The 27,469-nt window shown below is 50.5% G+C and overlaps 1 protein-coding gene across 1 annotated transcript in view; it reads left to right on the top strand.

Moving 5' to 3' along the window:
• The window catches only part of SLC1A1 (solute carrier family 1 member 1), a 70,479-nt gene extending 44,544 nt beyond the window's left edge, over positions 1 to 25,935 (top strand). Inside the window, exons 3-12 of the mRNA XM_082694418.1 lie at positions 4,819 to 4,911; positions 6,448 to 6,562; positions 7,820 to 7,862; positions 9,165 to 9,263; positions 11,412 to 11,596; positions 12,763 to 12,870; positions 14,709 to 14,831; positions 15,460 to 15,654; positions 21,573 to 21,707; positions 23,780 to 25,935. Coding sequence (XP_082550544.1) covers positions 4,819 to 4,911; positions 6,448 to 6,562; positions 7,820 to 7,862; positions 9,165 to 9,263; positions 11,412 to 11,596; positions 12,763 to 12,870; positions 14,709 to 14,831; positions 15,460 to 15,654; positions 21,573 to 21,707; positions 23,780 to 24,026 — 1,343 coding nt within the window. The 3' untranslated portion in view covers positions 24,027 to 25,935. The remainder of the gene's footprint in view (positions 1 to 4,818; positions 4,912 to 6,447; positions 6,563 to 7,819; positions 7,863 to 9,164; positions 9,264 to 11,411; positions 11,597 to 12,762; positions 12,871 to 14,708; positions 14,832 to 15,459; positions 15,655 to 21,572; positions 21,708 to 23,779) is intronic.
• Positions 25,936 to 27,469: the final 1,534 nt, after the last annotated feature.

Here is a 27,469-nt window from a genome sequence, read left to right as displayed (position 1 = left end):
CCTCTCTCTCCCTGTTACATCCCAGGGGTATTAATCAGGCAGCAGAGACGTGCCTGTGCTCTGGAATTGCGAGGTGAGGTATCCAGCCTTGTTTTCGCTGCGGAATGAACTTGTTCCTTTAACCCTCTTAGCAACCCAAGGAAGTCGTAAGATAGGGGAAACCTTATCTCCATCCTCAGAGATGAGGCCAGTTCCAAGGACTGTTCAAGATCACACAGATCATAAGAGCAGCACCTGGGACTGGTGCAGAGTCTCCAGTTCTGTTCTAGAACATTCTGCCGTCCAGGGAGCAGAGACTGAGGGAGGGGCCTGCAGCAGGGAACTCTAACTAGGTGACTCGTTCTACCGCCACACGTAAGTCAGCCTCCTCCTCCATGCTGACACTAGGTGTGCATGGGTGACCATGCAGACTTCTGGGCCTCCTGGCCTCCGTGCTGCTCACTACAGTCTAGTGTGAAAGACAGCTGGTAAATGATGAGCCCATTGATGCAACTTGTGAAATGTGGTATGAGCAGGGTGCCAGGTGAGGAAAACAGAGGAGCCTGGTTCAGCCTGGTGACTCAGAGAAGGAGCCCCAGGAAGAGACTTGAACGTAGACAAGCCAAGAGCAGAGGGAAGGCAGTTGGCAGAGAAAGGAGTCCCTGAAAAGTGGGAGGGAGCTGGGTCTGCTCCGGGCCGAGGGCTGGGGGACAACCAAGCTGGAAGCTGTCACAGGCTGGGGGTTGGGGGGGGCGGTTGCAGGTCTCTTCAGCCAGGATGAGGATTCGCTAGTTTGTCACCCGTGCCGTTGGAGGTCATACCAGAATGTGAAATGAGCTGATGGATGCTCTTAAAGCATCTCTTTAGTGCCGGTGTGATGAAGGAATACAGAAGGATTCTGGAAAAAATAAAAAAGAGAGGGAATGAATGAACTAATACTTGCTAGTGCCTTCCGGTGACTATTTTATGCAGGAATAACGGGGGCTACTTGCCGGTACAATTAAGGTCTAGGCCCTGTACTAGGTGTGTTGTAGGTACTGTTTCTAATCTCCTCAGCAGCTGTGCATCTAGAGGTGGCGCTGTCCGGCGTGGCCACCGTTACCCACGTGTGACATTCATGAGTGTTAGGCAAGCAAAAACTCCCAGTCACACCAGCCACATTTCAAGCGCTCGTTGGCTGCCCGTACCTTCTGGCTACGTCATCAGACCGCAGGAATAGCATTTGCATCACCCCAGAAGTTGCATGAGGCAGTGATGGTCTGCAATTTCGTAGCACATGACTAGAGCCAGCTGGACACAGTGGTTAAGTATTTGGCCTTTGGGGTCGACTCTGGATTGGGATCCCAGCCTCAGCCTGGTATGGAGTGTGAAAGAAGGCGACCCCCTTCACCGGCCATCATCACCCGCTACACAGTGTGTAGTTCATCATCATTTTTATTATAATTATCGTCAGCATGTTTGCTGTGATTGGCAGGTAGGGGGTGTAGGGCTTCCGGACGGACATTTTATCTTCACATGAAATTCAGTCATGTTCCTGTTACTTATGGAGGTTTTCAAAGATGAGGCTGTTTTCTTGCTTCTGTTCCCAGCCTCTGCGCCGGTGGTCACCACCTCTCTCCTCAACACCATGTTATGAATCCAAGGACCCGGACGTGGGGGCGAGCTCTGCCCCCGATCGGGGATGACTGGAGGGGTAGAAGGGAAACTCTAGCGGTCGAATGTAGAGGACGGTGGTTGGTTTGAACAAATTTCTGATCTACCCAGAAGTGAGGACGGAAGTAGATTTGAGGAATGAGAAAGCCCTCTCGAAAGTCATACAAGACAGGTGCTGTACTCCAGCAGAGAGGAGCTGGCTGGCTGCTTTGGGGGATGAATTTGCTTCCAGTTTTTCTACCCAGAATCTCATTATTACAAAACCTTTCGTTACCAGCTGGGTCCTGGAATAGAAGTAGGGGCACCAGCCCATGGCCAGATCATTAAAACAAATTAAGACATATTAATATATGCTGGATACAAAACAATTACCTACATAGATTTAATTTGTTTCCCTGCTGGAGAAAACCCCCTAGAGGGTGCAAAACATGGACCCAAGAACAGCTCTGCATGTACCCAAGAACCTGGCACTCGTCAGCCCCCTAGGGGTTGAGAGCCGCTGAAATGAGCCCTCTGCCCAAGGATGGTCCATCCGAAAACAAATCCTCTCTTGGACCAGGATTACGTCCTGGTCCAAGAGAGGATTACGTGAACCGGCTGATACAGGTGACCTGGAGTTTTGTTAAATTGGTGATTTTCCTTTTTTTTTTTTAAATCACCTTATTGATATAAATAGTTATTTTGACTGTTTATGAAGATAATGCCCAGAGCTCTAAAATAGGATATTAGAGCACATTTTCCATTCACATTTAAAGTTAGCAAATTTACATATTTGTATTATTGTTTGCTCTTTTTTTTTTTCTTTTTAGATTTTATTTATTTATCTGAGAGGGAGAGAGAGCGAACGAGACAGTGCAAGCAGAGGAGTCTGCAGAGGGAGAAGCAGACTCCCCACCGAGCCAGGAGCCCGCCTCGGGGCTCAGACCTGAGAGCATGACCTGAGCAGACGCTCAACCGATTGAGCCACCCAGGAACCCGTCTGCTCTTTTTTTGAGAGACTGAAGTGGAATATGAGATAGTTCCTTCGTTTCTGAGTTGGGGCCTTCAATGTCTCTTGGTTTTTTTGTTGTTATCATTGTTGTTGTTTCTTGCCCAAGTCATGATTTTTAATTGTCCCCCCATGAGGAGAAGACAGCCTTCTCACCACACCCAGGTGCATTTTCCCCAGAGAGAGACAATGGAATCATCATCGGAGTTCCTCTAGGCTGTGCCTGGGACAGTAGGCCCATCAGATGGCGATGGCACACTCTTGTCCCCGGCTTGGCAAACGGGCCCTTACAACATCCTGAGGTGGTCACCAAGGAGGCCAGAGTCCCTTCTCTCAAAATAGTAGCCTCCAGAGGCACAGTCCCCAGCTGGGAGGAACTGCACATTCACAGGGAGAGATGATTTCTCCTGTCATCTCATCGTGATGATGACGATAGCTTCCTTACAGAATATGTACAATTATATGTGAGAAGCATAACCCCCCAGTCGCTTTTAAAAAGGGACCTTTTATAGTGTCAGGAGAGAACATACAAGCTTCCTTGTATATTCCTTGCGTGCTGGTAGCTGACAGGTTTATGGCCTTTCCTTGGGACTGCCCTGCACATCAGGCTTTGCTCACGGCTATGGGACCTCTCACGCGGGTGGAAGATGCAGTGACTTTCTGTGATGATCATTTGACTCAGTTGGTTCTCATTTTGGAAATCGGGCAAGGTCCCTACCTTGCCTGAAACCTTCAAATGACAGCTTGCTGAAAGGTGTTTGGCTGCTTCTTCACTTCCCCGTCTTGTCCGAGGAGCGACATCCTTTGGCTCACTTTAGAGAAGCATCTTTCCTGGAGGTCAAGGGTTTCTAGCAAGAAAGGATGTTCCCTCCCACCTCTACAAGTCTTCTCGGCACTCTGGATAACCCTTCCGGTCCCAGGCGACGTCGGTCATTTGATAGGCCACCAAAGGCCATTTGAGTCTGCAGCTAACCCTGTGCCCAGAAGTCTCTTAAATTGGAAATCTCTGTTTATATCCTACCTCTGGAAAATGGATATTTTAAGTTGTCTCACAGAGCCATACATGATAAGGTTGTTAACGTAGAAGCAATTTAAAAATCACACAAAGAAGAAAATGTGCTAGCCAGGATAAATAATGAAATTGCGGGGATTGACTATGGAGGTTGGCTCTGAGACTCTCCAAAGCTCCGGTAGTAAGTGGATTATTAACTACATTATGGTTCGGTCACATGACAAGATTATGTAGCTACTAAACTTACCCTCAGAGGCAATTTACAAGAAAATTCTTGGAATACCGTATGAATAAGAGAGAATTTAAAACGATAGAACTGGACTCCTTGGTGGCTCAGTGGTTGAGCCTCTGCGTTCGGCTCGGGTCATGATCTCGGGGTCCTGGGATCGAGCCCCGCATCAGGCTTTCTGCTCAGTAGGGAGCCTGCTTCCCCCTCTCTCTCTGCCTGCCTCTCTACCTACTTGTGATCTCCCTGTCAAATAAATAAATAAAATCTTAAAAAAAAAAAAAAACTATAGAATTAGCTATGTTTACCAAAAACAACAACAAAAACAAAAAACAAAAAAAATCAAGAAAAAAATACCGGCAGGAAGTTCCCCAGCATGTCACCTATGGGTGATGAGACAGATTGGTTTTCATTTTCCTTCTTTCAGAGTATTATCATGAACATCTATTGCCTTCATAACCACACACAAAAGTTATCTTTTTGGTTGATTCTGAGCTTCCTGACGGAGAAAGGCAGAAGGACAAACAGTCACGAGTTTTATGAAATTCATTATGTGAGGACAGAACAGTCTCCGCGCTCCAAGATCAAATTTGCTGGACCCTGAATTCCAGAAGGGGTTTATCCTGACGGCTGTGGGGTGATGGGACATACAAAGTTTGATGAAGTTCTTCGAGCAGGTGCGGGAGGGGAGGGCCCCTGTCTCTGACCAGGCAGCGGGCCGAGCGGGGCAGGGGAGCCTCCCTCCTGCCCTCCGTCTCCGTTCCCCATGGGCCTTTTGAAGGTTTCCTTTGCCCGTTGCGTCTTATCCAGACGCATGTGAGAGAGGCCTGGCAGGAGCAGAGGACAGCTCTCGCGCTTTGTCTCACGGCCTGCGGGTTGAACGACCTCCAGTGCTGGAAATGGCGTTTTTAAAAAACTAATGTAACTTGACCTCTCCCCTCCCCCCGCCCACTCCCGCAGGGGTAGCTGCACTGGATTCCAGCGTGTCCGGGAAAATCGGCCTGCGCGCCGTCGTCTATTACTTCTGTACCACCATCATCGCTGTAATTCTAGGTAAAATCTATTTCGGATTCCTTCTTCCTCTGTCTAATGGTGTGACTCGTCCTTGAAAAGTATCTGGGATTTTTTTAATGTTTTTTTTTAATTCAAAAAGCAGTTTTGTCAAACCACCATGAAGCCTTTGGGCTTCAAGTCTACCCAGCACCTTTTCTATAAAGAAAATACAGGACTGACACGTTCCTGGGTGACAGTCCTGTGCCTTACCAGGTTCACTGGGTGGAAGGAGGTGAAGCCAAGAGCTTATATAATCTGTAAACGGAGTGATTCATCCGCAGTAGTGGAGTTGAGGGTAATTGTGAAATATTTCCAAAACGATGCCATTGCAGGGCGTTTCGGATTTCACGTGGTACTCAGAGTAGAAATTCCACTTCACAAAGGGAGAAAGTTCTAGTAAGGGAATATCGCTGCTCTTGTGCCTTTGGCATTCTTTTGTGAAGAAAGTGTGGGCCGTCCTTCGTGACCGAACGTTTTGAAGGCCGCCCGAGTGGGAAGAGAGGCTGGAGCGTACACAGATGCTGCGGCCGGCGTGACCCCGGTGCTCTGCTTTAATGGACTTTTAGGACATGGTGAGGTTGGAGTCGTGTGAGGCAGGGCATCTGGGAGGGCCCGAACCTTGCCTTAAACCAAAGCCACCTCTCCTCATGAGGTTCCTGAGGCAGGGAGACATGAGGGGGAAAGCCGGTGCATGTCTCTCCAGCAACCCTGAGAGGGAAGAAGGAACCACATGCACCATGGTCCTTGGACTCGCCCACGGACCCCCCTCCCTGGCAAAACTGACCTGCTCGGCATCCTGACGTCCTGCTCCATGGACTGGCACCCCCTCCAGTCAAGCAGTTTCCCATGCCGTGATCTGCTCTCCAGCCTCCCACCTTTGGACACCTCCAAGGACAGGAACCCATTACCTCCAGGGGCCAAAATGGCGCTCTCAGATACTCCCTGTTTAGACAGTTCCTTACGGCAAGAACCCTCTCTCTCCCTGTATTTGCCCTCACTCCATCCCCCCCAGAGTCACAGGAAATGCGACTTTCCCTAACCCTGAACATTTATTGGAGTAGACAGCAGCTTTCCAGATTTTGAGAGGCTTGGGATATAGAAGGAAGATAAGGCATGTTCTGTAGGCACCTCAGGAAAATAACTAGCATGTGTGGGCAAAAATTACATAAAAATATTGAAGGGGTGCCCTGAGCTGGACATCACCCTCACCTAACCGCTGCCTAGGCTGACCTCCTAAGCTAAAGAAAATAGAAAATTCTCAGGTGTTTCCAGAAGCAATTCTGGAATGCATCTCTTCATTTAAAAAGTGAGGGGGCAGAGGTGGAATTTCTTCTGCTTCATTTAAATGGAAGAGTAATTAAGGCCGCTGCGGAGGCCCCGGATGGGGTTCAGCATCTTGGCTGGACCTCAGAGTCTCCTTCCAGTGTTGCCTGCTTCCACCATGCCCCCTGGTTCTAAGAAGGAGGCACTGTTGGGGGTCAGGGGCAGGTGTTCTGGAAGGTTATAAATGCTCGGTGATACTCTCCTTGGCCACAGGCATCGTGCTGGTGGTGAGCATCAAGCCTGGCGTGTCCCAGAAAGTAGACGAGATTGACAGGACAGGCAGCAGCCCCGAAGTCAGCACGGTGGACGCCATGTTGGATCTGATCAGGTGCGTGTCCTTCCAGCCAGGCCGCCCCGTGGCCCTGCCGCCTCTGATGCTGCCCTCACTGGGACCCACGCGTGCTCTGAGGCTCTGTTCCCGCTGGTTTGAAATTTCTGATATTTCTTGAATCATTGTGTTTGTTCAGTGAGCCCTGTGCCCCAAAATTACATATCTGGGCCTGCTTGCCAGACTGTGGGTCCAAGAGCAGTTGAGAGGAACAGGCCCCTCTGTCTGGATTCAGGATGGACAGAGCTGCAGAAAGTATATACTTGTTGCATTAAGATGCTGGGCTGAGCGGGGGATTGATCCGTTCTAAAGGACACGTGAAGAAATACACTTTTTAATTATACAGGAGAAACCCTTTTATCAGAAGCAATCAGGGCTGGAAATTGGTTAGTTAATTTTAAGATATCAGTTAAAGCAAAAAAAAAAGACACAGCTATGCCTGAGATACTTTGTTGACACCTATAATTTAAATGGCATTTATTTGCCGACCTCTGACATGAGGCCAAGGTCTTTCCTTCGAGTGTGTCGGGTGATTATCATTTGGTATCATTTCTCTCCCACCTGCTGTCCTTACAAAGGCATCATGTACAGTTTCCAAGCTCAGTTTCCGTGAAGGAGAGCAACAAAGCCGTTAGAAACGGCTAACAAAGCTGCGTGCCGGTTTTTCTTTCCATTTCAGTGGCCCTCCCAAACCTAATATAACCACAGAAAGCTTAATCCCGTGCTTTGGCCGAGTTTCCAGGCGTGGAGTTTAGAGTTGATAAAAACCACACCTTCTGTTTCCTAGTCCTGTTGCATCCATCCACATCATTCGTAATTCAGTGACTGACTGCGCTGATGTCCGCAGTTGGCGTAAAGACGTTGGGAGCAAAAGCAGTGGACTCGGGAAGCCTGCGCTCCCGTCGGCGAGCGCGGAGGGTGTGGGACATGAAAGACGTCCCTGGGCGGTGAGCGTCCGCCTGCCAGTGCTGTGTGGCACGGAGCACAGCACGCGTAGACGTACGCTCATCAGCCAGGTGATGGTGGCCGGAGAGTGACGGTGGCTCGAGAGAGCTTTCTGGACTGGGTTGAAGCTCGGCGGGAGGGACAGATTGTTTATCGGAGGAAGTATTTGCAAAGGAGAGGCCAGAAAAGATACCAGGGTACGGATGCTGTCTTCTCCTCGTGTTCACCAATGTATTGAGTGTGACAGAAACAAATAACAGAAAACAAAACACTTGTGCCTTAATGTGACACTGCTTTTCATGTCTCCAACAGGAATATGTTCCCTGAGAATCTTGTCCAAGCCTGTTTTCAGCAGGTAATCCTAATGGCTTTTGCCTCCAGACCGGCGCCCCTCTTCACTTGACCCATTCGAGATTTTTATGTCCTGCTGTGACCCAGGAGCTGGAATGCGCCCACCCCAAATGGCAGGAACCGAACCTGGGAATATGCAGGCGGGGCCATCGCAGGTGGCTTCTCTGCTCTGTGCCTCTGGTCTTCCAGGCCCCAGGGAAGTCCCTCTCGCAACGGACCCAGGCTCCCTTTCCCTGTTTTGGGAGAACCCCGTGGTATTTGCAAGGAAGCTTGGATCGTCTGCCGGTTAAACACCCTGCAGAAACGGCCCCGGCGCCTCTCCTTCCTCCCGCATGAAGGAGAGCAGTATCTAACACGCACGGGCCTTCGGTGCCTGCTGTCCCGTCTTTTCCTTACTCCTCACGCGCCCCTTGCCGGCACGCCCCGTGGCCGTGCAACAAAGCCCTGATTTTTGTCTCTAGGAAAGCTTCGCGGTCTCCTCACTCCGTCTCCTGGCTGCCCTTCCCTCTGGTTTATCTGTGCACTTGAAGACAGCGGAGTCTGTCCCAAAATGCTGAATTCATTTACATAAATTATGCCAACAGAGCCCTCTGTGTACACCAACAAAAGTGGCCATGAGCTTGCTCCCTGCCAACGTCCATGAGGCACAGAACCACCTCCATTTCAAGGTTCAGCCTCAGGTGGTCATTTGTAAGGTTCTTAAGGTTGGCGGAGCCTGGCAGGACTGACACGGATGCCCGGCGTGAGGGTATATGAGCTCTTTCTTCAGCCTCCCTGCAGAAGCTCGGCAGAGCGCCCCAAAGCTGAAGCAAGGGAATTCAACAGAAATGTCCCTCGTGGCCTGGCCCTAAAGGGGTTTTTGATTTGGGAACAACCATCTAGTTCTTGACATGTATTAAAGCCACGGTGACTGCACTCATCAACGTAATGAGGCGTTTCTCCCAGATTAAGAATAATGAATGAGCAAACAGAGAAACAAAATGAGTAGCAGGAACCCCAGAATGTCTCTTAAAGCAAATGAAACCTATACTTTCTTCCCCATTATCGCTCTGTTAATTTGCCCCTTATTATAAAAGAGAACGTTCTGACATCGTTGAATGGTGGCTCTGGGAACCGGGGTTTGGATCTCGTGGTCTCGCCTTCGCTTCCAGAGCCTTGCAGGAGCCCAGAGAGGCGACAGGGGCAAAAGGCTCCCGTGGTACTTGTTTAGCCCAAGTGACCTATTCCTGTGGTTTAGGCTCAGATGCTTGAAAAAGGCTTATTTTGTTTGTTTCTGTGGTCTCTCTCCTCCCCCTCCACCCTGCAGTATAAAACCAAGCGTGAAGAAGTGAATGCTCCCAGGGAGCCAGGGACGAACGTGACAGACGCACCTGTCACAGCCATCATGACAACTGCCACTTCCAAGGTACCTCGTCGCCCGCACCCCTTCCCCAGCAGGCAGGGGCTGAGCTGCGAACAGGCAGGAGATGGAAATACAGTCAGTCGTCACTACTTGTGAATTCTTCTACCCGCTAAAATGTATCTGTAACCCCCAAAATCAACACGAAGCTCTCACGTTGTTTGCAGAAACACAGGGAGTGGTGAGAAGTTCCAGTCACCCAACACACACACTCCCAGCTGAGGGCGAGCAAGGCCAAGGTCTGCCACCTTCCTTTTTTCTCTAAGTAGGCTCCATGCCCAGTGTGGGGCTTGAACTCATGACCCTAAGCTCAAGAGTCACCTGCTCTACTGACTGAGCCAGCGGGCACCCCAGGTGCTGGCTTCTTGTTTCAGCTCTCTTATTGCAAACCAGTGTCCTTTTAGGGGTGTGTTTATGCCATGTTTTTTTTCACATTTTTGTGCTTTTTCATGATGATTTCACTGTTTGAGACGCCCCCCCCATGCATCGGCTGCAACGCTGTGTGTGATTCTCAGGGCGAGAAGGCTATGACGGGCCAGACAGAAGACAGGCCTCACTCCGGCCTGACGGTGTCAGGGTTGGGGTGTTGAGAGCTGCTGGGGTTTCAGCAGTAGAGAAGGGACCGTACGGGCATGAAGTAGTTCCTCCCTAGTCCTGTGGTAGATTCTGCCACACAGGTCTCGGCCTCCACACAGGAAGAGAAGATTTAAGGAACAAGTGTTTGGGAGACTTAGAAATGCAAATCAGATAGAGCGAGGTGGGCTCCTGCTTCGTCCTTCGGAATCCTTCAGTCGTCCGCCTGGCCCAGTGGCCCTCCACGTCCAGGCGCCTCCCCGGCTCCCCAGGTCCCCTCCCGGATGCCCTCTGTCCCATCCAGACCCACCTCCTTGGTTTCTCCTTCTTTCCACCTTTGCACGTGATTCCACCGAGAGTTTTGTGAACAGCCCCCACCAGCTAGACCCCCTGGGCGCTGGGAGGCCAGTGGTGCAGACAGGTGTGGCCTCTGCCCTTACGCAATGAGCATTGCAACCGGGAAGAGCAGGCTACTCGGGGGCATTCAACACAGAGGCTTAAATTAGTTTGGGGGCCATAAAGGAGGAGTAGGAACTCTCCAGGCACGGTAGGGCAGGCCCAGGGCAAGATGACTTTTGCTTCTCCTTACGTCATTTTTCTGGAAAATGCTTCCATCTCCTGCCCGTCTGCCGGCGAGGCTGCGCTCTCCCTGACCCCACGGCCCCCCATTCCATCTCTGCCTGATGCCTGAAGCTGTGGCTTGGCATGCAGTTCGTGACGCACCGTATTGCTCTCACAGGTCTGCTTTCCCTACGGTTATCTTATCTGTCGAGCTGTATTTCTAAGACTTATCCTGTAGCCGGTGCAGTTAGCACACTCTCATGGCTCAATAAATCCGTGTTTGAGCATATCAGGTTACAAGTAAAAAAGGACAGGCACGCCAGGAGCTTATCAACCCTTTATAATACTTTATAAGGCTGACTTGTGCTGCTCCGATTATGCAATCTCCCTGTGAAATCTCTCAGAAGATCTCATGCTGCCCCACTCGGAGTTAAGTTTTTTCCCAGCATCTCTCTCGCTGTTCTTACCCAGGATAAGGGGAAGAAACAGTTCACAGTAGCAGCCGTTTGGGTAATACATCTCTAAAGTCCTGTTGGCCACCCAGTTAGAGGCAGTAAATAAGGTTTCTGCATGTCACCATCAGATAGATATCCTAAAAATGTTCACCGTGGCAAATAATTTGAGCTTCCTGCATTCTTAAGTCCTATATTTTTCATGCAGACTCCAAAGTTGCTAGTAGTTAAAATAACCCCTGAAAAGTGCCTTGATTCTAAAGTTCTTATTAAAAACGTAAGACATCCCAGAATAAGAATACTTCAAAAGAAATCTTCAAGTTTGGGTTTTTTGAGAAAGTGAAAAAAAAAATCACTATATTTCTGTGGCAGAAGATGGGAACAGTATGAACTCGATACACATGTAGGTGGTTTGTTGTTGTTTGTTTTCTCCCCAAGTATTGTTGACTCTGACTGGTAGATTACTAGTTTGTTATGTCTGGCTATCATATCTTCTCATTCCGGGGCCTCTGCCTTCCAACAAAATTAGAATCACGCATCAGTATATTCTCTTGGTTTTGATCCACAGAACAAAACAAAGGAATACAAAGTCGTAGGCATGTATTCGGATGGCATAAATGTCCTGGGCTTGATTGTCTTCTGCCTTGTCTTTGGACTTGTCATTGGCAAGATGGGAGAAAAAGGACAGATTCTGGTGGATTTCTTCAATGCTCTGAGTGACGCAACCATGAAAATCGTTCAGATCATCATGTGGTGAGCAGATGCTGGTGAATGCCATCTTGCTTCTTCTTACAGCTGTCCCCTCAAAATTAGAATAGAGGGGCCTGCGCTTCTCCACTGGCCTCCCCCTAGGAAGGAGGAACGTGGAATGCCGAGACACTGGAATGTTCAGGAATTCGACATATCACTTAGGCATGAGTTCACCGATAAGAATCTGAGTGTCAGCCATTGCTGTTCTCCCAAAGCCCCTGGTCAGCTCCCAACCGGCCTTTGTCTAAGAAATAACTCTTAAAAGAGTGACTTGAAGGGGTTCCTGGCACATCGAAACCCAAAGTGCTCTCCTCGTTGGGCCCAGATGTGATATTCAAAATACTTGCAATTGTATTTTGTTTCCATCCAAAAGAAACTGCCATTTGGATGAGAACACACCAGCGGCACCACCTGAGTCCCTGCCCTGTCCCTGGAAGTGCCAACAAGTCCACCTTTGCGAGGTGATCTCTGCCCCCATTTATGTCCTACTGAGTTGACCCGACATTATTTACTCTCAAGTGTAGACACCGACAGTGACGCAAAGGCTCTAGCGATTTCAACCACTTACTCCCACTGAACCTCAGCTTCTTCCTATGTAAAAAAAGGATAATAAAAGTCTGCCCCTCGGGTGGGGAGAAGTACATTAGGGGAAATGAGGCATGTCAAACACTTAACCCAATACAAGGCACGCAAAGAGAGCTGCACAAACAGAGTCGTTCTGAGCACTTCCACGACTAATGGCATCGCTCTGTTGCTGATATGACTGCCTGGGAGACCAGATGACTGAGGCTAGAGAGACCGTGGTGCCATCTAGGGAGGGTCAGGCAAAAATGAGATCTGCAGATGGGACCATTGGCAGGACGTACGTGCCCCGGGAGCACAGTGCAGGATAGGCAGCTGTTTAACCACACATGCTTGCCAACTTCACTCATCTAAGGTAGCTTGGGTGAGTAGAATTTAAAGTGCATGCACAGGCGCTAAATCCTGGCACCAGTGTGGTCCACCAGGACCGGAGGCTGAAACCTTAGCCTCCCTGTGGACCCGGTGCTCCTCCCAGCTGAGCGCAGGCACCAAGCTGAGGTACACGCCCTGGCTTCTTTCCTCCCCAGCAGTCCCCCCTCGAGAAGACACCTGATGACGGAAGTGTCTTTGCTGTGCTTATGTTCTAGCTATATGCCACTTGGCATCTTGTTCCTGATTGCTGGGAAGATCATAGAAGTCGAAGACTGGGAAATATTTCGCAAGCTGGGCCTTTACATGGCCACCGTCCTGAGTGGGTATGTCGGACTCGGGAGAGGAAGCAGGAACTGTGTTTGAGCCACTGGATCACTACTGAGAAGCAGTGTTCCAGTTATAATTGGCTTCTCCCATGTGCCGAGGAAGATGGGGTTCAGAGATAAGAGAGCGGGGTGTGGGGGGGCTGGCCTTTAGCAGCTGTACTGGGGGAGGATCACACTGTGCTAATTGCCAGATCTTGGCAGAACAGCCTGGACCATGGTTTATTGCTGCCTTTATTCGTTGTTAAAACCCTTCATTGGAACAAGCAAAACCCACTAGAATCCTCTCTTGGCATTCACTTCTTCAAGGATGGAAACTCACCAAACTCGTAAGAATAGCTCACAAGGACTCCAGTCCCAAGAAAGAAATCAGGCAGGGCCTGAATGCAATGATACTTGAGCACATAGGAGTGTGTGGCTGGTTGGTTCCAACCCCGTTCGTGGGGCTGGGCACTGCTACTGCTCCCTGCACCACCCGAGTATCAGAGAGGATTCCGGGAAAGTCTTCAGGCTGGGAAGAAGTGGGTAAAGCAGGGAGGCAGCAGGTTGTCTGCATATTCATTGCAGCCCATTATTGGTTACCTGAGGGGAGATAGGGTGAGATAATTTAGGAATGGTGCCCCATATCTGGCAGGGACAGGATATGTCACACATGCTAAGAAATATGAACGAAGGGGATGAATAAACATCACCCACACTTCCGCAGGTCAGTGCTCCCAAACACCCACCTTGGGCAGTGAGCTCACCTGTTGGGAGTGCAAGTGCCCTGGGGAATCCATCTGTGTTTACCAAAAACACAGCCCTTCCAGCCAACAAGCAGCAGCCTGGGTGTCTACAGCATCCAATCCCAGGGCCATAGTGATATGGGAGCAGGGCTTTGCACCCTTCTAGAGGCCAGAGCCTGTGTCCAGGCAGTGATTTGGCTGATGTTTATTATGCTGAGCCATTTTATGACACATTTCTGCTGGTTTCTGTTTGTCCTACCTGGGTTTCTAACAGAAAACTAAATTTCTCATAGTTCTTAGCCATGCCTGCTATCTAGAAGACCCTCATGACGGACCTTCAGGATCTGTATTTTCAGTGGCCTCATTTCTTCTTATTTTAGCTTTGACTAACTGATCTGTAAACTCTTACATGGCACCGGCTGGATTGGTCTCATTTTTTAAGCCCCCTGTTTTACATAACCTGTATAGTCCTACATGAAACAAGGAGTTGTTTTGGAAGGCAGGAATAACAAAGAAAAGGGGGTCAGTCCTGAGGTATGCCTGTAGGAAAGCAGGAACTCGCTCCTTCCTGGCCCTTTGGGAGGCTGGGCACCATCCAGCAGGACAGCAGTGTGGTGCAGGGAACAGGGGGCTGGGTGTAGGATGAGGGTTTTTGGTAGCAATGAGTGTGAAGCCACAGAGTTACCAAGGAAACGGGTCTGATCCATCTGTGAAGGTGAGGGAAGGCTTCCTGGAGGAGAGGGACCTTTTGCTGAGTCTTAGAAGAGTGGGAAGAATTCAGCAGCAGAAGGAAGTGAAAGCTCGTTAGCACCTATTGCAGGAATAGCACACACACGGCTTGGCGGTGTGACATACGTGTTCTGTGAGCTCCAAAATGTGGATTCAGCTACTGGCTTCACCACTTTGAAAAGATACTTCATTTGCTAAGTGAGTCTCCTCATACTCATTGGTGGATATATGGAGACCTATGCCCTTGCCCTACTTCTCATTTTCTCTTGGGTCATTATGAAAATCCAGTGATCCATCATGAATTTTAAAAAAGCTGTTTGGAAAAAGGGATTACTGTGAGGAGGTGGTGCGCTCTACAACCCTGCTTCTCTTTCTTGTTTACAGGCTCGCGATCCACTCCATTGTCATTCTCCCACTCATCTACTTCATAGTCGTGCGGAAGAACCCCTTCCGATTCGCCATGGGAATGGCTCAGGCTCTCCTGACAGCTCTCATGATCTCTTCCAGGTGAACAGAGGAGGGGTGTCCGGGAGAAGTCTCTGGGCCATGCCTTGTCAGCTCTCATCCGCATCCGCTGCAGATGAGAGCTGTCCCCACCACAGATGAAACTGACCCCTCCCCGGCTTGTGCTTTTCTGGCTGCCTTTAACTCGGGGAATGACCTCTAGATTCTCTGCCTGTGTCCTTGAACATTTCTGCTCCCTGCTGGGTATCTCTCATCCTTGCGAAATAGCCTGCAGCCCCAGAATGGGTTACACTGTCACTTGGAGCAGCCCCGGACCCAGCACATTCTCCTTCCTGGACCTGCCGGAAGTGCCAGCGTGCTTGGGGCTCTGGGATTGGCTTTTGGCATAGAAGTGTCTCTCCAGGGGCGCCTGGGTGGCTCAGTGGGTTGATGCCTCTGCCTTCGGCTCAGGTCATGATCCCAGGGTCCTGGGTTCGAGCCCCGCATCGGGCTCTCTGCTCAGCCAGGAGCCTGCTTCCTCCTCTCTCTGCCTGCCTCTCTGCTTACTCGTGGTCTCTGTCAAATAAATAAATAAAATCTTAAAAAAAAAAAAGAAGAAGTGTCTCTCCAGGGTGGGGACTGAGCCCTGGCATTCCTGGACCATAAGTTCCTTTCTCTTTCTATCACACAGTTCAGCCACACTGCCAGTCACTTTCCGCTGTGCTGAGGAAAAGAACCAGGTGAACAAGAGGATCACCAGGTTCGTGCTGCCTGTGGGAGCTACGGTCAACATGGACGGGACTGCTCTCTATGAGGCAGTGGCAGCCGTGTTCATCGCACAGTTGAACGGCCTGGACTTGGGCATCGGGCAGATCATCACAATCAGGTAAGGTGCAAGGTCATGCTCGTGTTCATTTCTGTTACTGGAACTGTATCAAGGAAAAATTGCCAGTGGGGGGGGAAAGAAAATAAAAATCTGGAGGGCCAAAAGCATCCCTGTTCTTGGTTCAGCGGCCCCACTGGGTGCTAGGCACACAGCAGATGCCAAGGATTCAAGGCGGAATAAGGGCCAGTCCCTGCTTTCAGGGGGTCCCCAGTACGTAGGGGGATACAGATATCTAAGTCAATGCGGGGTGTACTAAGAGCTATCGTGGAGGTTTCAGAGGGCATAGAGGGCACCAAAGAAGGAAGGGAAGGTGAGGAGAGGCTTCCCAGGGAAGCAGAAGGTTTAGTCTCAGAAGAGCAAAGAATTTAGCTAGAGAAGAAAGAACTAAGAGCATCTGGGATAAAAAGGACTAGCACGTCCGGGGGCTCGTGATCTAACCACAGCCTAGTTACAGAGGACAGGTTATTGGATGTTGCCGGCATAGATTACAACGTGAAGAACGTAGAGAAACAAGAGGGCAGGGTTCATCTCCGGAAAGGCTTCATGTGAGCAGTCTTTCATAACGTGGACAGATTTGCATTTTTAAAGGGGAACTTGGCAATATGGTGGATGGACTAGATGGAAACAGGAACATAAACTAGAAGACTAGTTAGGAGACTACTGCAGAAGTCCAAGTAAGGAATTACAAGGCCTACATCACGGGCTCTTGGGTGGCTCAGTCAGTTAAACATCTGCCTTTGGCTCAAGTCATGCCCAGGGTTCTAGGACCAAGCCCCACTTTGGGCTCCTTGCTCCATAAGGAGTCTGCTTTGCTCTCTCCCTCTGCCCTCCCACCACCACCCTGCTGGTGCGCTCTCACTCAAATAAATAAAATCTTTAAAAAAAAAAAAAAAAAGCCTACATCAAGGCACTGTCACTGAGGATGGAGAAGAGCTAATGAATTCGAGAGGCATCAGTTGGATTCACAGGGAGGGATGGGAAGTGGGGGACAGTTAGGATGACTCCAGGATAGGTGGATGGTTCTGGACTGGTGAATGGTACCTGCCAGAACAGAGACTAGTGGAAGAGAAGCAAGCATAGGTGGGAAAATAAAGAGCTTGTGTTTTTTGTCACATTGAATTTGAAATGCCTTCAAGATATCCCGGTTGGAACTCTGCAGTGAGAAATGTGCAGATACAGTGTCAGAGGCATCAGCGGGAGGGCGATCATCAAGCATGTGGTTACAAGTCAGTCATCTGTGTTTGAGGCTTAACCTCACCATGATTAACTGTGACCTTGGCCAAGGTACTTGACTTCGATAACCTCCTGTTTTCTCGCCTGTAAAATATGGATAATAGTACCTACATTTTACGCAAGTAGAGATAATCAAGTCAGTGCACATAAAATGCTTCAAACGGTGTGTACAGAGTGAGGCCTCAAGATGTTACATAGAGAGGGTTTGTGCCAAATAGAAAAGGACTAAGAACCAAGCTCTAGAAGAGGACTAAGAACCGAGCTCTAGAAAATCCTAATATTAAAGGCAGGCAGAGGAGGGGAGAACCAAGAGGGAGACCAAGAAGGAACAGAAAGGTAGGAGGAGAGCCATGAGACCATCACATCACAGAAACCCAGCGAAGAGAGATTTCCAAGGATGGAATCCCCAAAGAGCCTGATACCGCAAAGAATTCTACTCAAAGGAAGACTGAAATTGTCTGCTCAAGTCGATGCTGAAAACATCATTAATCAGTGTTGCTCTGAAACAAGCCTGTTCAAGATGGTAGCCGCAAGCCATGAACACAGATTGGACACAGCCAGTGTAGGAGCTTCCATCATTGTAGAGTTCAGTTCTGTCATGGAAAATTCTACTGGACAGCACTGCTTTGAAGAGATGGATTGGGTTTACAGCTAATCTGGCTACTTGTGTTCAGTTTGAAGTGCCAGTTTACAACTCAGCTGGGTCCCTGGGCCTGCACAAGGCTGAATCTGGCCTTTCTGGGTGAACTCAGTCTTGTAGCCCCCGTGCTTGGCACAGGCTTTCACTGCAGGTGTGAAGGCAGTTCTAATGGTGTTCTAATACGGTGTATATTTAACTCCTCCCCAGCCCTAAGTCATCAAGTACTTATTGCTGTTGGCTTGACGCTAACCAAAGACAAGTGCCAACTGGACCACTGTCACATCAGCTAGGACACTGTCTCTGGGCTCTGTGGTCTACAGTGTCCATGGCTTAAAAAGCCCCAGCCGAAAGAGCTTGAGTAAAGTCCTACAGTTTGAGCAGTAGTGAGTGTGTTAAATTTGAAACCTTGCATCAGGCCTGAGAAAGCTCCACCACTTGACCTTGGTCCTTCTCAGGGCCCTTGGGCATCCCCCTCACCCTGGCCTGCGGACCCAGTCTGTATTGGACTGATTTCCCAGGAGTAGCTGTGCGAGGTAGCTGCTGGTTTGGGTATTTGCCATTTTGTGGTGAACTCCCTCTCTCCCTAAGTCATAAGTTCCTTAGATCTTAATAACGTTGTTTTTTTGTTAACCTGACTGCTAGACAAATAAACTTTGGGTGGAGAAGCTAAGTATTTCACATCAAAACCTGTCCGCCTCCGCTTCTCCCCGCTCTGGTGTATTTTTTTTTCAAATCATCTCGACACCCAGCAGTAGGACTCAAACTCACAACCCCGAAGATCAAGAATCACACGCTCTCCTGACTGAGCCCGCCAGGTGCCCCTGTACCCTTAAATCAGACTTGCTGATAAATAACCACCGGCCCAGAGACAACCACCGCAACTGGGAGGCCCAGTCATCACTGACCTAAAATTTAAAATCCTTGCTGGCTCTGCTCGGAACAGAATGAAATAACAAACGTGGTTTTTCCCTTCACAACTTAATGGTTGCGGCTCCTGTGGCCGATGGTTAGAGAGACCCATGGCTCATCGCCTTCCGTGGCCCGCTTGGCTCGACATCAAAGCAACGTAGGCGCCATCCACCCCAGACAAACCCTTTTGTGGTTTTATTGCAACATTCACGAATCAAAGGTTACGACTGACGGAAAATAGGATAAATGTGTCTTATAATGAAAGGTGATGACTGGATTTGGGGCCCAGGAGGAGCCTGGAGGAGGAAAGGTGCAGCAGTGGCCTTCGTACTGATTGTTCTGTAGCTGTGAGGGGGGATCCTGGGGGCAGCGCGGGTGGGGCCGGCAGCTGCTGACGCAGCAGAAGTGGCCTCAGGGTGTAAGGATCTTGGGCATCCAGGTGCCCTGCGACATGGTCTCCCCTTCCCACAGGCAAGAACTGAGAGCCAGGGGGAACTTGCTTAAGGACGTGCTGCTGCTGAAAACAGGTCTGACGCTCAGGCCTCTGCGGGCTTCAGCTCAGACCCCAGGCCCAGCCTGGATGGGACCTGAGCTAAGTATCCCGTCTGCAAGCCAGATCTCAGCACCAGGAAGGAACTTTCTACCAGTGACTACTGTGTGTTCGACTGTGAAAACCCTTGAAAGACAAAGTCAAATATAGTCAAGAGGACTGGGTTTTTATGTTGTTTCCCCGATAGTTCCCAGTCTCAGACCAAAGTCAGTCAAATGGCTGAAGTGTAGGAACCAAGGTCAAGGCTCTAAGGCAGAGTTTTCTTGGACACAGTGGGTTTTGGATTTTGAACCCAGCCATAGGCTATAGGCACACGGTTAACCGTGATGGGCTGGGACTTCCAAAAAGAGATCTGTGGTCACGGGCGCAAATCACTTCTGGTAAAGAAAACCTGCTGCTGCCTTCAGTTAAAATTTTTTTTTCAACCCGCATTAAAATAAACTTGGGTTTTCCAAAGAGTACTTAAGTCAGAACAGATCTAAAGAATTATGTAGGTCTGAAACACTTCAAGGAATTGGGACAGCCCAGAAATCTTTAATTTACTGTAAACTGGCGGCCCGCGGCCGCTGAAGGAAGAGACAGTTGTCAAAGCAAGCTGGCCTGTGTTTGACCAGACCCTCAAAGGCCATCTGCAGCACATGGCGAGGCAAGAGAAGGAGCCGTGGAATCTGCTTCGTAAGAATTCTGAGGCCTTTTTGAGCCCACCAGAATGTAGATTTGTGGACAGAATCAGGGATTCTTCCAGCTTAAATGGACAGTTTCTGTGTCTTCACTTTTCGACCCGGTGGCATCCTTGGACGGAGGATGAGAACAGGCGTCCAGAACATGCAGCGGGCGTCCTTCCAAGGTCATCCAAAATTCAGCTGCTTCTCAGGGCATGGGGGGCCCTTGTTTCCTCCAAAAGGACCAGATTGATTTTTTTTCCCCTTTTTTAATTTAAATTCAGTTAATAAGCATATAATGCATTATTCGTTTCAGAGGTGGAGGTTCGTGATTTGTCAGTTGCCTGTAACACCCCGTGCTCATTCCAAGTGTCCTCCTATGCCCTCTTCCCACCCACCTCCCCTCCACCAACCCTCATTTTTGGGTTTTTTTTTAAGATTTTATTTATTTGAGAAAGAAAGTGTGAGCAAGAGAATGCAAGCCGGGACAGAGGCAGAGGGAGGGAAAGAAACGGCTCCCTGCTCAGTGCCAGGACCCCAGGATCACGACCTGAGCCAAAAGGCAGACACTTAACTGACTGAGCCACCCAGGTGCCCCTGTCTCCCTGTCATTAAGAGTCTCTTATGGTTGGTCTCCCTCTCTGATTTTGTCTTATTTTTCCCTCCCTTCCCCTATGAGCCATTTTGTTTCTTAAATTCCACATGTAAGTGAGATCATATAATTGTCTTTCTCTGATTGACTTATTTAGCTTAGCATTAGACCCTCTAGTTCCAGCCGTGTCATTGCATATGTCAAGATTTCATTCCTTTTGATGGCTGCATAGTATTCCTGTGTGTGTGTGTGTATACATGCATACATACCACATCTTCTTTATCCATTCATCTGTCAGTGGACATCTGGGCTCTTTCCATAGTTTGGCTATTGTGCACATGGCTGCTATAAACATTTGGGTGCCCATGCCCCTTTGGATCACTACGTTGTTGTCTTTGGGGTCAATACCCAGTACTGCAATTGCTGGGCCCTAGGGTAGCTCTGTTTTCAACTTTTCGAGGAACCTCCGTGCTGTTTTCCAGAGTGGCTGCACCAGCTCGCATCCCCACCAGCAGTACAAGAGGGTTCCCCTTTCTCCACGTCCTCGCCAACATGTGCAAAATGACCAGATTTAAATAAGGATGATATTTTTTATGAAAACCTGCGTATTCCAAAGGGAAGAATCCCTAGAGCCCCACTTCCTCCGCCTGAGACGGGTCTTTTTAAACACACAGTAATGAAGTGCATCCGACTGTCTCTGCGGGGCGCGGACCTCTCTCGTCCTGTGGCAGAAAGCGCATCCACTGGCCAGAGCAGTCGGGAATAAACGACTTTACCTCCGCCAGGGGGCCTGGCTGTCTCTCAGTTCAGTGCCGTGGAGGGCAGATCCCAGAGGTCAAGAGTCTTGTGATGTCAGGAAAGTGCATAAAACCTTCCGCCCGGCCTTCACGGCAACGGCAACTCCTGGCAGGTATCAGATGCCCAGGAATGCCCAGCTGGATGCGTAGATGGGCACAAGGAGCAAGAAAGGCAGAGATTATTGGCACCTGTCGAGGACAATGGATGCCTAGAGAGGTAGCTGAGCCTTCCCCGCACGCCCCCGCGGGCGAACTCTGTCTTCCTCTTGAATAACCCTCTTGCCACTTGGGCAGTTCTTCCCTTCCTTGCATTAGAGAGATTGACTTTATCTCCCCGCCCCCCCCAAAAGACCACCACTCCCCGCCCATCCCCCCCGCAGCCCTCTAATGAGGCAGAGCTGATGCTCAGGAGAGAACAGGTTCTGACCAGCCCATCTGGGGACACAGCGCAAACAGCCATCGGGACCAAGTTTCAGGCCAGGGGCCCCGAGGGGACAGACGGGCGTCTAACCCCTGCATCCTGTTTCGGCTGCAGCATCACGGCCACCGCCGCCAGCATCGGAGCTGCCGGCGTGCCCCAGGCCGGCCTGGTGACCATGGTGATCGTGCTAAGCGCCGTGGGGCTGCCCGCGGAGGACGTCACCCTCATCATCGCCGTCGACTGGCTCCTGTGAGTTGGACTAAAGGCACTGCCTCAGCCGGGTGGGGAGGCGGGTGCCCCAGCCGTGGGGCGTCTGCAGGCTGTCAGCATTCTGTCCTCAGATTGCCCAACGAGCCACCTGTCCGGCTTTCAGTTCCCTCCGGCCAGGCCATCTGATAATGTGCTTAAACATTAACTCCTCCTAACTCTGAGCCGGGATTCTGAAAGGCCAGCGATCTCCATTAGCTCATTCAGACCTGATAACGCTCAAGGACCGGAGTTGGGTGCGGGAGCAGATGATAATAAGGGAAGGAAGCAGGACAAGGTCCCAGTCAGTCCAGACCCTAGGGGCTCCCCTCGCCTCTCGGGGCCCTGGGCCAGCCCCACGGGCTCAGAACAGCCTGGTCGAGGGCAGCTCACCCTCTGAGACCTTCAGCATCGTCAGGGGCGGTGGCCCGAGCAAAGACTCTGGGGGAAGACCGGCCTGAGTTCCGCATCTCAGTGGCTGTTTGGCCTCGGGCAAGCTCCTTAGCTTCTCGGGGGGCCCAGCGGCACCGGCTCTGAGGTGGGAACTATTCTGTGTATCTCATCTGGTGGGGGCGTGGTCTGAGCGAGCTAACGTGAGCAGGGAGTCTAGAACAGGGTTCCATAGGCAGTGTACTCAATCATGGCCGGTTTTATTGTCATCATTAGAACAGTTTGGACAGTTCATGTCTCACTCGACAGCTCTCTCACATCCACACACACGCACGGGTGCGTGCACACACACACACACACACACACACAGCAGAACACCTGGGCAAGAATGGGCCCTGTGTGATCCCCAGGTTCAAGTGAGAATGAACGTGGGGTCCCAGGCTTTATCCTTAATACCCACTCTGTGCATTGGTCCCCTGGCCCTTGGGGACATGTGGGGCTCTGACTTGAGCCTTTACTCAGCACCAGCCGGGGGTCACAGGGGAGAATGGTGCCGCTGGTTGTCGAGCAGCAGCTGAAGCGGTGAAGATACAGTCACACCCGAAGGAAAAGCTCCCGCTCTGGGAAGGCAGGCCAGGTGGGGCCCCCTCAGCGGCTGGCTGGTCCCGCAAGACGCCCAGCTGAGGTGACACCTCTCTTGCCGAGATATCCTTTCACTGAGGCAAGTGCTTCCAGTGTCCTTTCTAGCCATGAGGGTGGGTTCGCACTTGTCTCCTTTCCCTGATTCTTCCCGGAACCCATGACCTTCACTTCCAAGATACCGAAAGAAGTCTAAGGTCCTGTCTAGTCCGTGGGATGAAAAGACACGGGTTGGTTCCTACTCGGGACTAGTTCAGTCCATGGCCTTGTTCTAGATCACGGAAGGGCATCCAGAATGGAGCTGGGCAAACACTGGTGGCCTTTCCTGTCCTGCAGAGGTGGTTCTCACGAGAAAGTGTTCACGTGCACACCGCCTCCCAGCAGGGCCCCCTGTCCTCTCACCAGGACGCCTTCTCGGCTGCATGTCTTCTTCCCACAGCATCTCCTCCAAGCTTCGCACAGTTAAGGCTGACTCGGGTGCCACAGGGAGGAAGCCACTCCTCGGCTGGTCCAGCTTTCTGGCTCTGTGCTCTGTAGTGTCCCTGCTGACTTGCTCATAGAGTGGCTCAATGGGGCAGAGAAACGACTACTCTCGGGACACACACACACACACAGGAACCCTCAGCTGCACTCACAGACACACACTCCCCACCACACACCTCTCATGGAATCCCTCTCCCCTTAGTCAAGAGAGAGCCTAGAAAAGTCCCAAGATGGGGGGGCGGGGGATGGCGCAGCTTGAGCAGTTCTGACCCTTCCTCCCATTTCTTTGGGGGGAGAGGATGGAATGTGGGGAGACCGGTGCTGGGTTTAGGAGGGTCATGGTGCCTTAGCGGGAGCACACACCCGGGCAGCCCGTTTGCTCATTCTGCACTTCTGCAAGCCACCTTCTGCCCCAGGCCTCAGAGGAGCGGAGCCTCTGAGCCGGTCACCAGGATGACAACTTTGTCCATTTGCTTAATTTGTCACTGAATGCTTCAGATCCTTGTCTCTGTCCAGTGGCGACTGGAAATGAACTGCGGTCCTCCTGTCTGTCTCTTCCCCAGGGACCGGTTCAGGACCATGGTGAACGTCCTCGGGGACGCGTTCGGGACAGGCATCGTGGAGAAGCTGTCTAAGAAGGAGCTGGAGCAGATGGATGTTTCATCTGAAGTCAACATCGTGAACCCCTTTGCCTTGGAATCCACAGTCCTGGATAACGAAGATTCCGACACCAAGAAGTCCTACGTCAACGGAGGCTTCGCGGTGGACAAGACTGACACCATCTCGTTCACCCAGACCTCACAGTTCTAGAATCCCTGGCTTCACAGGACCAGGCATGATGAAGGACAGCTCCATGACAGTCATCTCTTAGCAAATCCAATCATTAAACAAGGAAGAGAAAAACATGAATGGCCAACTGTACATTTTATTTGATACACAGACTTCCAGATTATTTTCTATATTTGAATTCACAGCTTTCGCTCTCTGGGTTCTGGGATTTGGGGGTGGGGTAACATGAAAGAAAACACATGAAAAGGAAAGCTGGATGGTCTGCAATGTAAAAATTCTGCAAGAGACAAAGTTTGGAAGTAGATAGAGTAGAAACTGTTGGATTAGGACACGGACATGGAAGGAAAATTGCTTTCTCATACGCAGCCCAGTGTTTTGGGTTTTTTAAAAAAAAAATACTCTCATTGATTACAAATTTTTACTCAAGCTTTCTATTGGCATGAATTTCCTTTGACTTCTCACATTTTTATAGATTACAGTGCGTATAAACACCCCTCCCCCGCTAATGTGCCAAATTGTCCATTTTTGACAAAGTAACCGCTTTGAAAGAAAATAGACCAGCACAGTTCTGCGATCAGAGTTTTAAGACCGGTGTGGGGTTTTGTGGGAAGGGTTCTTTTTTTCAATGTACTGTATTGGGACACTGGTAACTAGTAAGCCAGTGTTCGGTATAGAGCTAGATAGATAGATATATGTGTACATATTTATTATTTTCATATAAGGGGCCAGACAGAGATCAGAATTGAACCGTCCATGTGAAACAAAGAGCTCCCCTCGCACTTGAACGAGAACTGCGATCTCAGTCCACACCTGCTTTAGGGCTTCTCCAAACTCCTGTCTCAGGAGCACGAGAATGAAAAATCATGTTGTCTGACTGTTCCACGTCTGCGTGTCAGCCTCAAAGCAGACATGTCTTACGGTGATACTCCAAAGTGGCACTGCCGTTCATCTACGACTCCCGGACTCGACTGTACTGGGAGGGAATCCCCGCCCGCGCCGCAGAAGATCGCACTCGGAGCTGTCCGTTGCGGGAGGCTGGATGTGCTGTTATCCAGCTCAGGTCTCCATTCTTCCGAGGTCAGCTATGCCCACTTAAAAATGACAGGACTTTGCCCTTTGGTACCTCGCGGGGTGGCAAGCCCCCAGCTAAGTTATATGTTAATATGGGTTTGATGGACTGAACGAGTCCCATTGGCCAGAAGAAGCACTGTCCCTGCCGTGGATTCTTGCAGAGTTCGGTCCCACGAAATGAGACGTGGTTATCAGTGGTTCGGGGAAATTCTCCCATGGTATGAATCTCGTCTCCTCCTCAGGGAGGTTCGTTCCAACTGCTAGTCTAGCCACCTCGGCCCTGCGCCTGACCATCCCTTTCCTGTCGTTCTTCTGCTAATTTGTGAAGATAGTTGATTAAAAAGTCTGTGCTCCGGCTCTCACCTTGTAAATAACGCTCCACATAAAAACTTGTATTTACACCGAGACCGCAAGAGTCCCGCTTCTGCAGTACCGAGCAGCCAACGGAGGCCTGTGCTCCGGTATTTAAGACACCAGACGCTGTGCCAAAGGTCGTGGAAGAGTTGAGTCCGAGCTCCGTACTGACCACCGTCCGTGGGATCGAGCGGAGAGTGAGCCTGGACTGTCCCGCACACACCATCAATACGGACCAGTGATTCAACAGGAGATTTAAGAGGCAGACATGGCTGGTGCGCACAGGAAGTCTGTCTAAAGACGGATGCCGCCGAATCCCTCATTTGTCGTGGGCTGACAGGTCTGACCGCCTCGGCAGGTGGCTGGGGTCTCGGGCGCGGGAGGTGGCAGAGCTGCTGGTGACCTCAGGTCACCCTTCCTTGGAGTGAGTCTGTAACACACTGTGCTGTTAACCCGTAAGAGAACAGTGTTCCACGCCCGTCTCAATAAACACTTCCGTCCTCTCTCCTGGCCGGCCTGCGTCTTCCTTTATCCTCTCATCTCACGTACTCACAAGGGGCGAGGGAAGGTGAGGACATGGTCCGTGGATTCCGAGCGGAAACGGATTATTGCTTTCAAAACTGTTTACACCCAAGGATGGGAAAGCCGGGCTTGACGAAAAGTAAGGGGATGCTTTGTGCGAATCCGTGGGGATGGCCAGGCTGAAATACGGGGCCCTAAACGGTGGCGACTTTGTCCGGATTTTACCACTGAGATGAAAGGGAAGGTATAATCTGGCTAGAGATTCCTGTACTGGGAGGGAGGTTTTATCTCCATGTCTTGGTGCCCTGGTTTCACGGAGGGACCAGTCCTGCCCTCTGAGATATGCCTACAAACAACAAATGGGTCATGACAGGGCTCTCCTGGTGGACTCACTCGTCTAGGACCAACCACAATGGACAGGTCCCTACCCCGAGAGAAGGCAGTGTCTTCCAGAAGTGCTTACCACCATCTGGACAGACTAACTGAGGACAGGTACATCTTCAGGTGACGTGGGATGCAACACCAGCTCCCGAACTACTCAGACTTGTTTGCAAGAGTTAATCCACCCGAGCAGGCGCCCCAGGACTTGGATCTTGCCCAGAGGACACTCACGTACTGAGAAACAGTGTTAGCCGCTCTCCCAAGGGGCTGGGTCTCAACAGATCTTTGTGAGCCCCCTGGGTACAAGGCTCTTTGTTAAAAACACACCCCATTCTTGGGAGAGCCGGGGAAAACTGCTTGGCTCGTAAGCCGGCAGTGAGCCAGCAATGGTGCTGGCTTTGCAGGTGTTGAGAATCTTCCCTCCTGGAACAGAAAGAGGAAATGGTCCTGCAGAGCCTTGGTAGAATGCCAAGAAGATTCTGTGCAGCAGGATCCATAGTCTGTATTCCCTAACTGCCCCGCAAGGCACCAGAGAAACCAGTGAGTGGGTGCACAGCCCTGACAGCTAATCAGCTCTGGGACTTGTGCCAATGGTGTAAGCCCCGATTCTTATCCTGTGAAGTGAGGATAACACATCTCGTCTCGTGAGACTGCTTTACGTATCAGATGAGAAAACGGATGTGGTGCATTTAGTGCATTTCATGTCCAGTAACTGCTAGTGCCTCTAAGAACACCCCAAAGAACGCCGTACACCCTCACCCCCCTGTTTGCAGGGATGAACCACAGACAGGCAGCTTCACGAGTTCAGTTTTAGGGCCCTTGCCACTCACGTGACTGAGGACTAGACCTCTCACCGCTCGGCCTTACTCCCCGGGTTATTGGAGCACACAGTAAATCCAACCTTGTGAGACTTAATAAGCAACCCCCGTTCCATAAAGGGGGAAAGCCCATTCTGAAAATGGGACATTTCCACCTCAACAGCCTAAGACCTCGAATGTTTCCTCCTGTAGCAGATCATGCGGGGATGAAGCACAGGTAAGTGTCCCCATCTTTCCTCTGTGCTCCGAGACACACAGGGGACTGGAGGTGGTCGGGCCGCAGGCTGGAGGCTGAGATGCCCATTCACGGAACAGCCC

The sequence above is a fragment of the Mustela nivalis genome (assembly GCF_964662115.1).
Source record: "Mustela nivalis genome assembly, chromosome: 13".
NCBI classification, from domain to species: domain Eukaryota; kingdom Metazoa; phylum Chordata; class Mammalia; order Carnivora; family Mustelidae; genus Mustela; species Mustela nivalis.
This window is presented reverse-complemented; position numbering and strand designations above follow the sequence as displayed.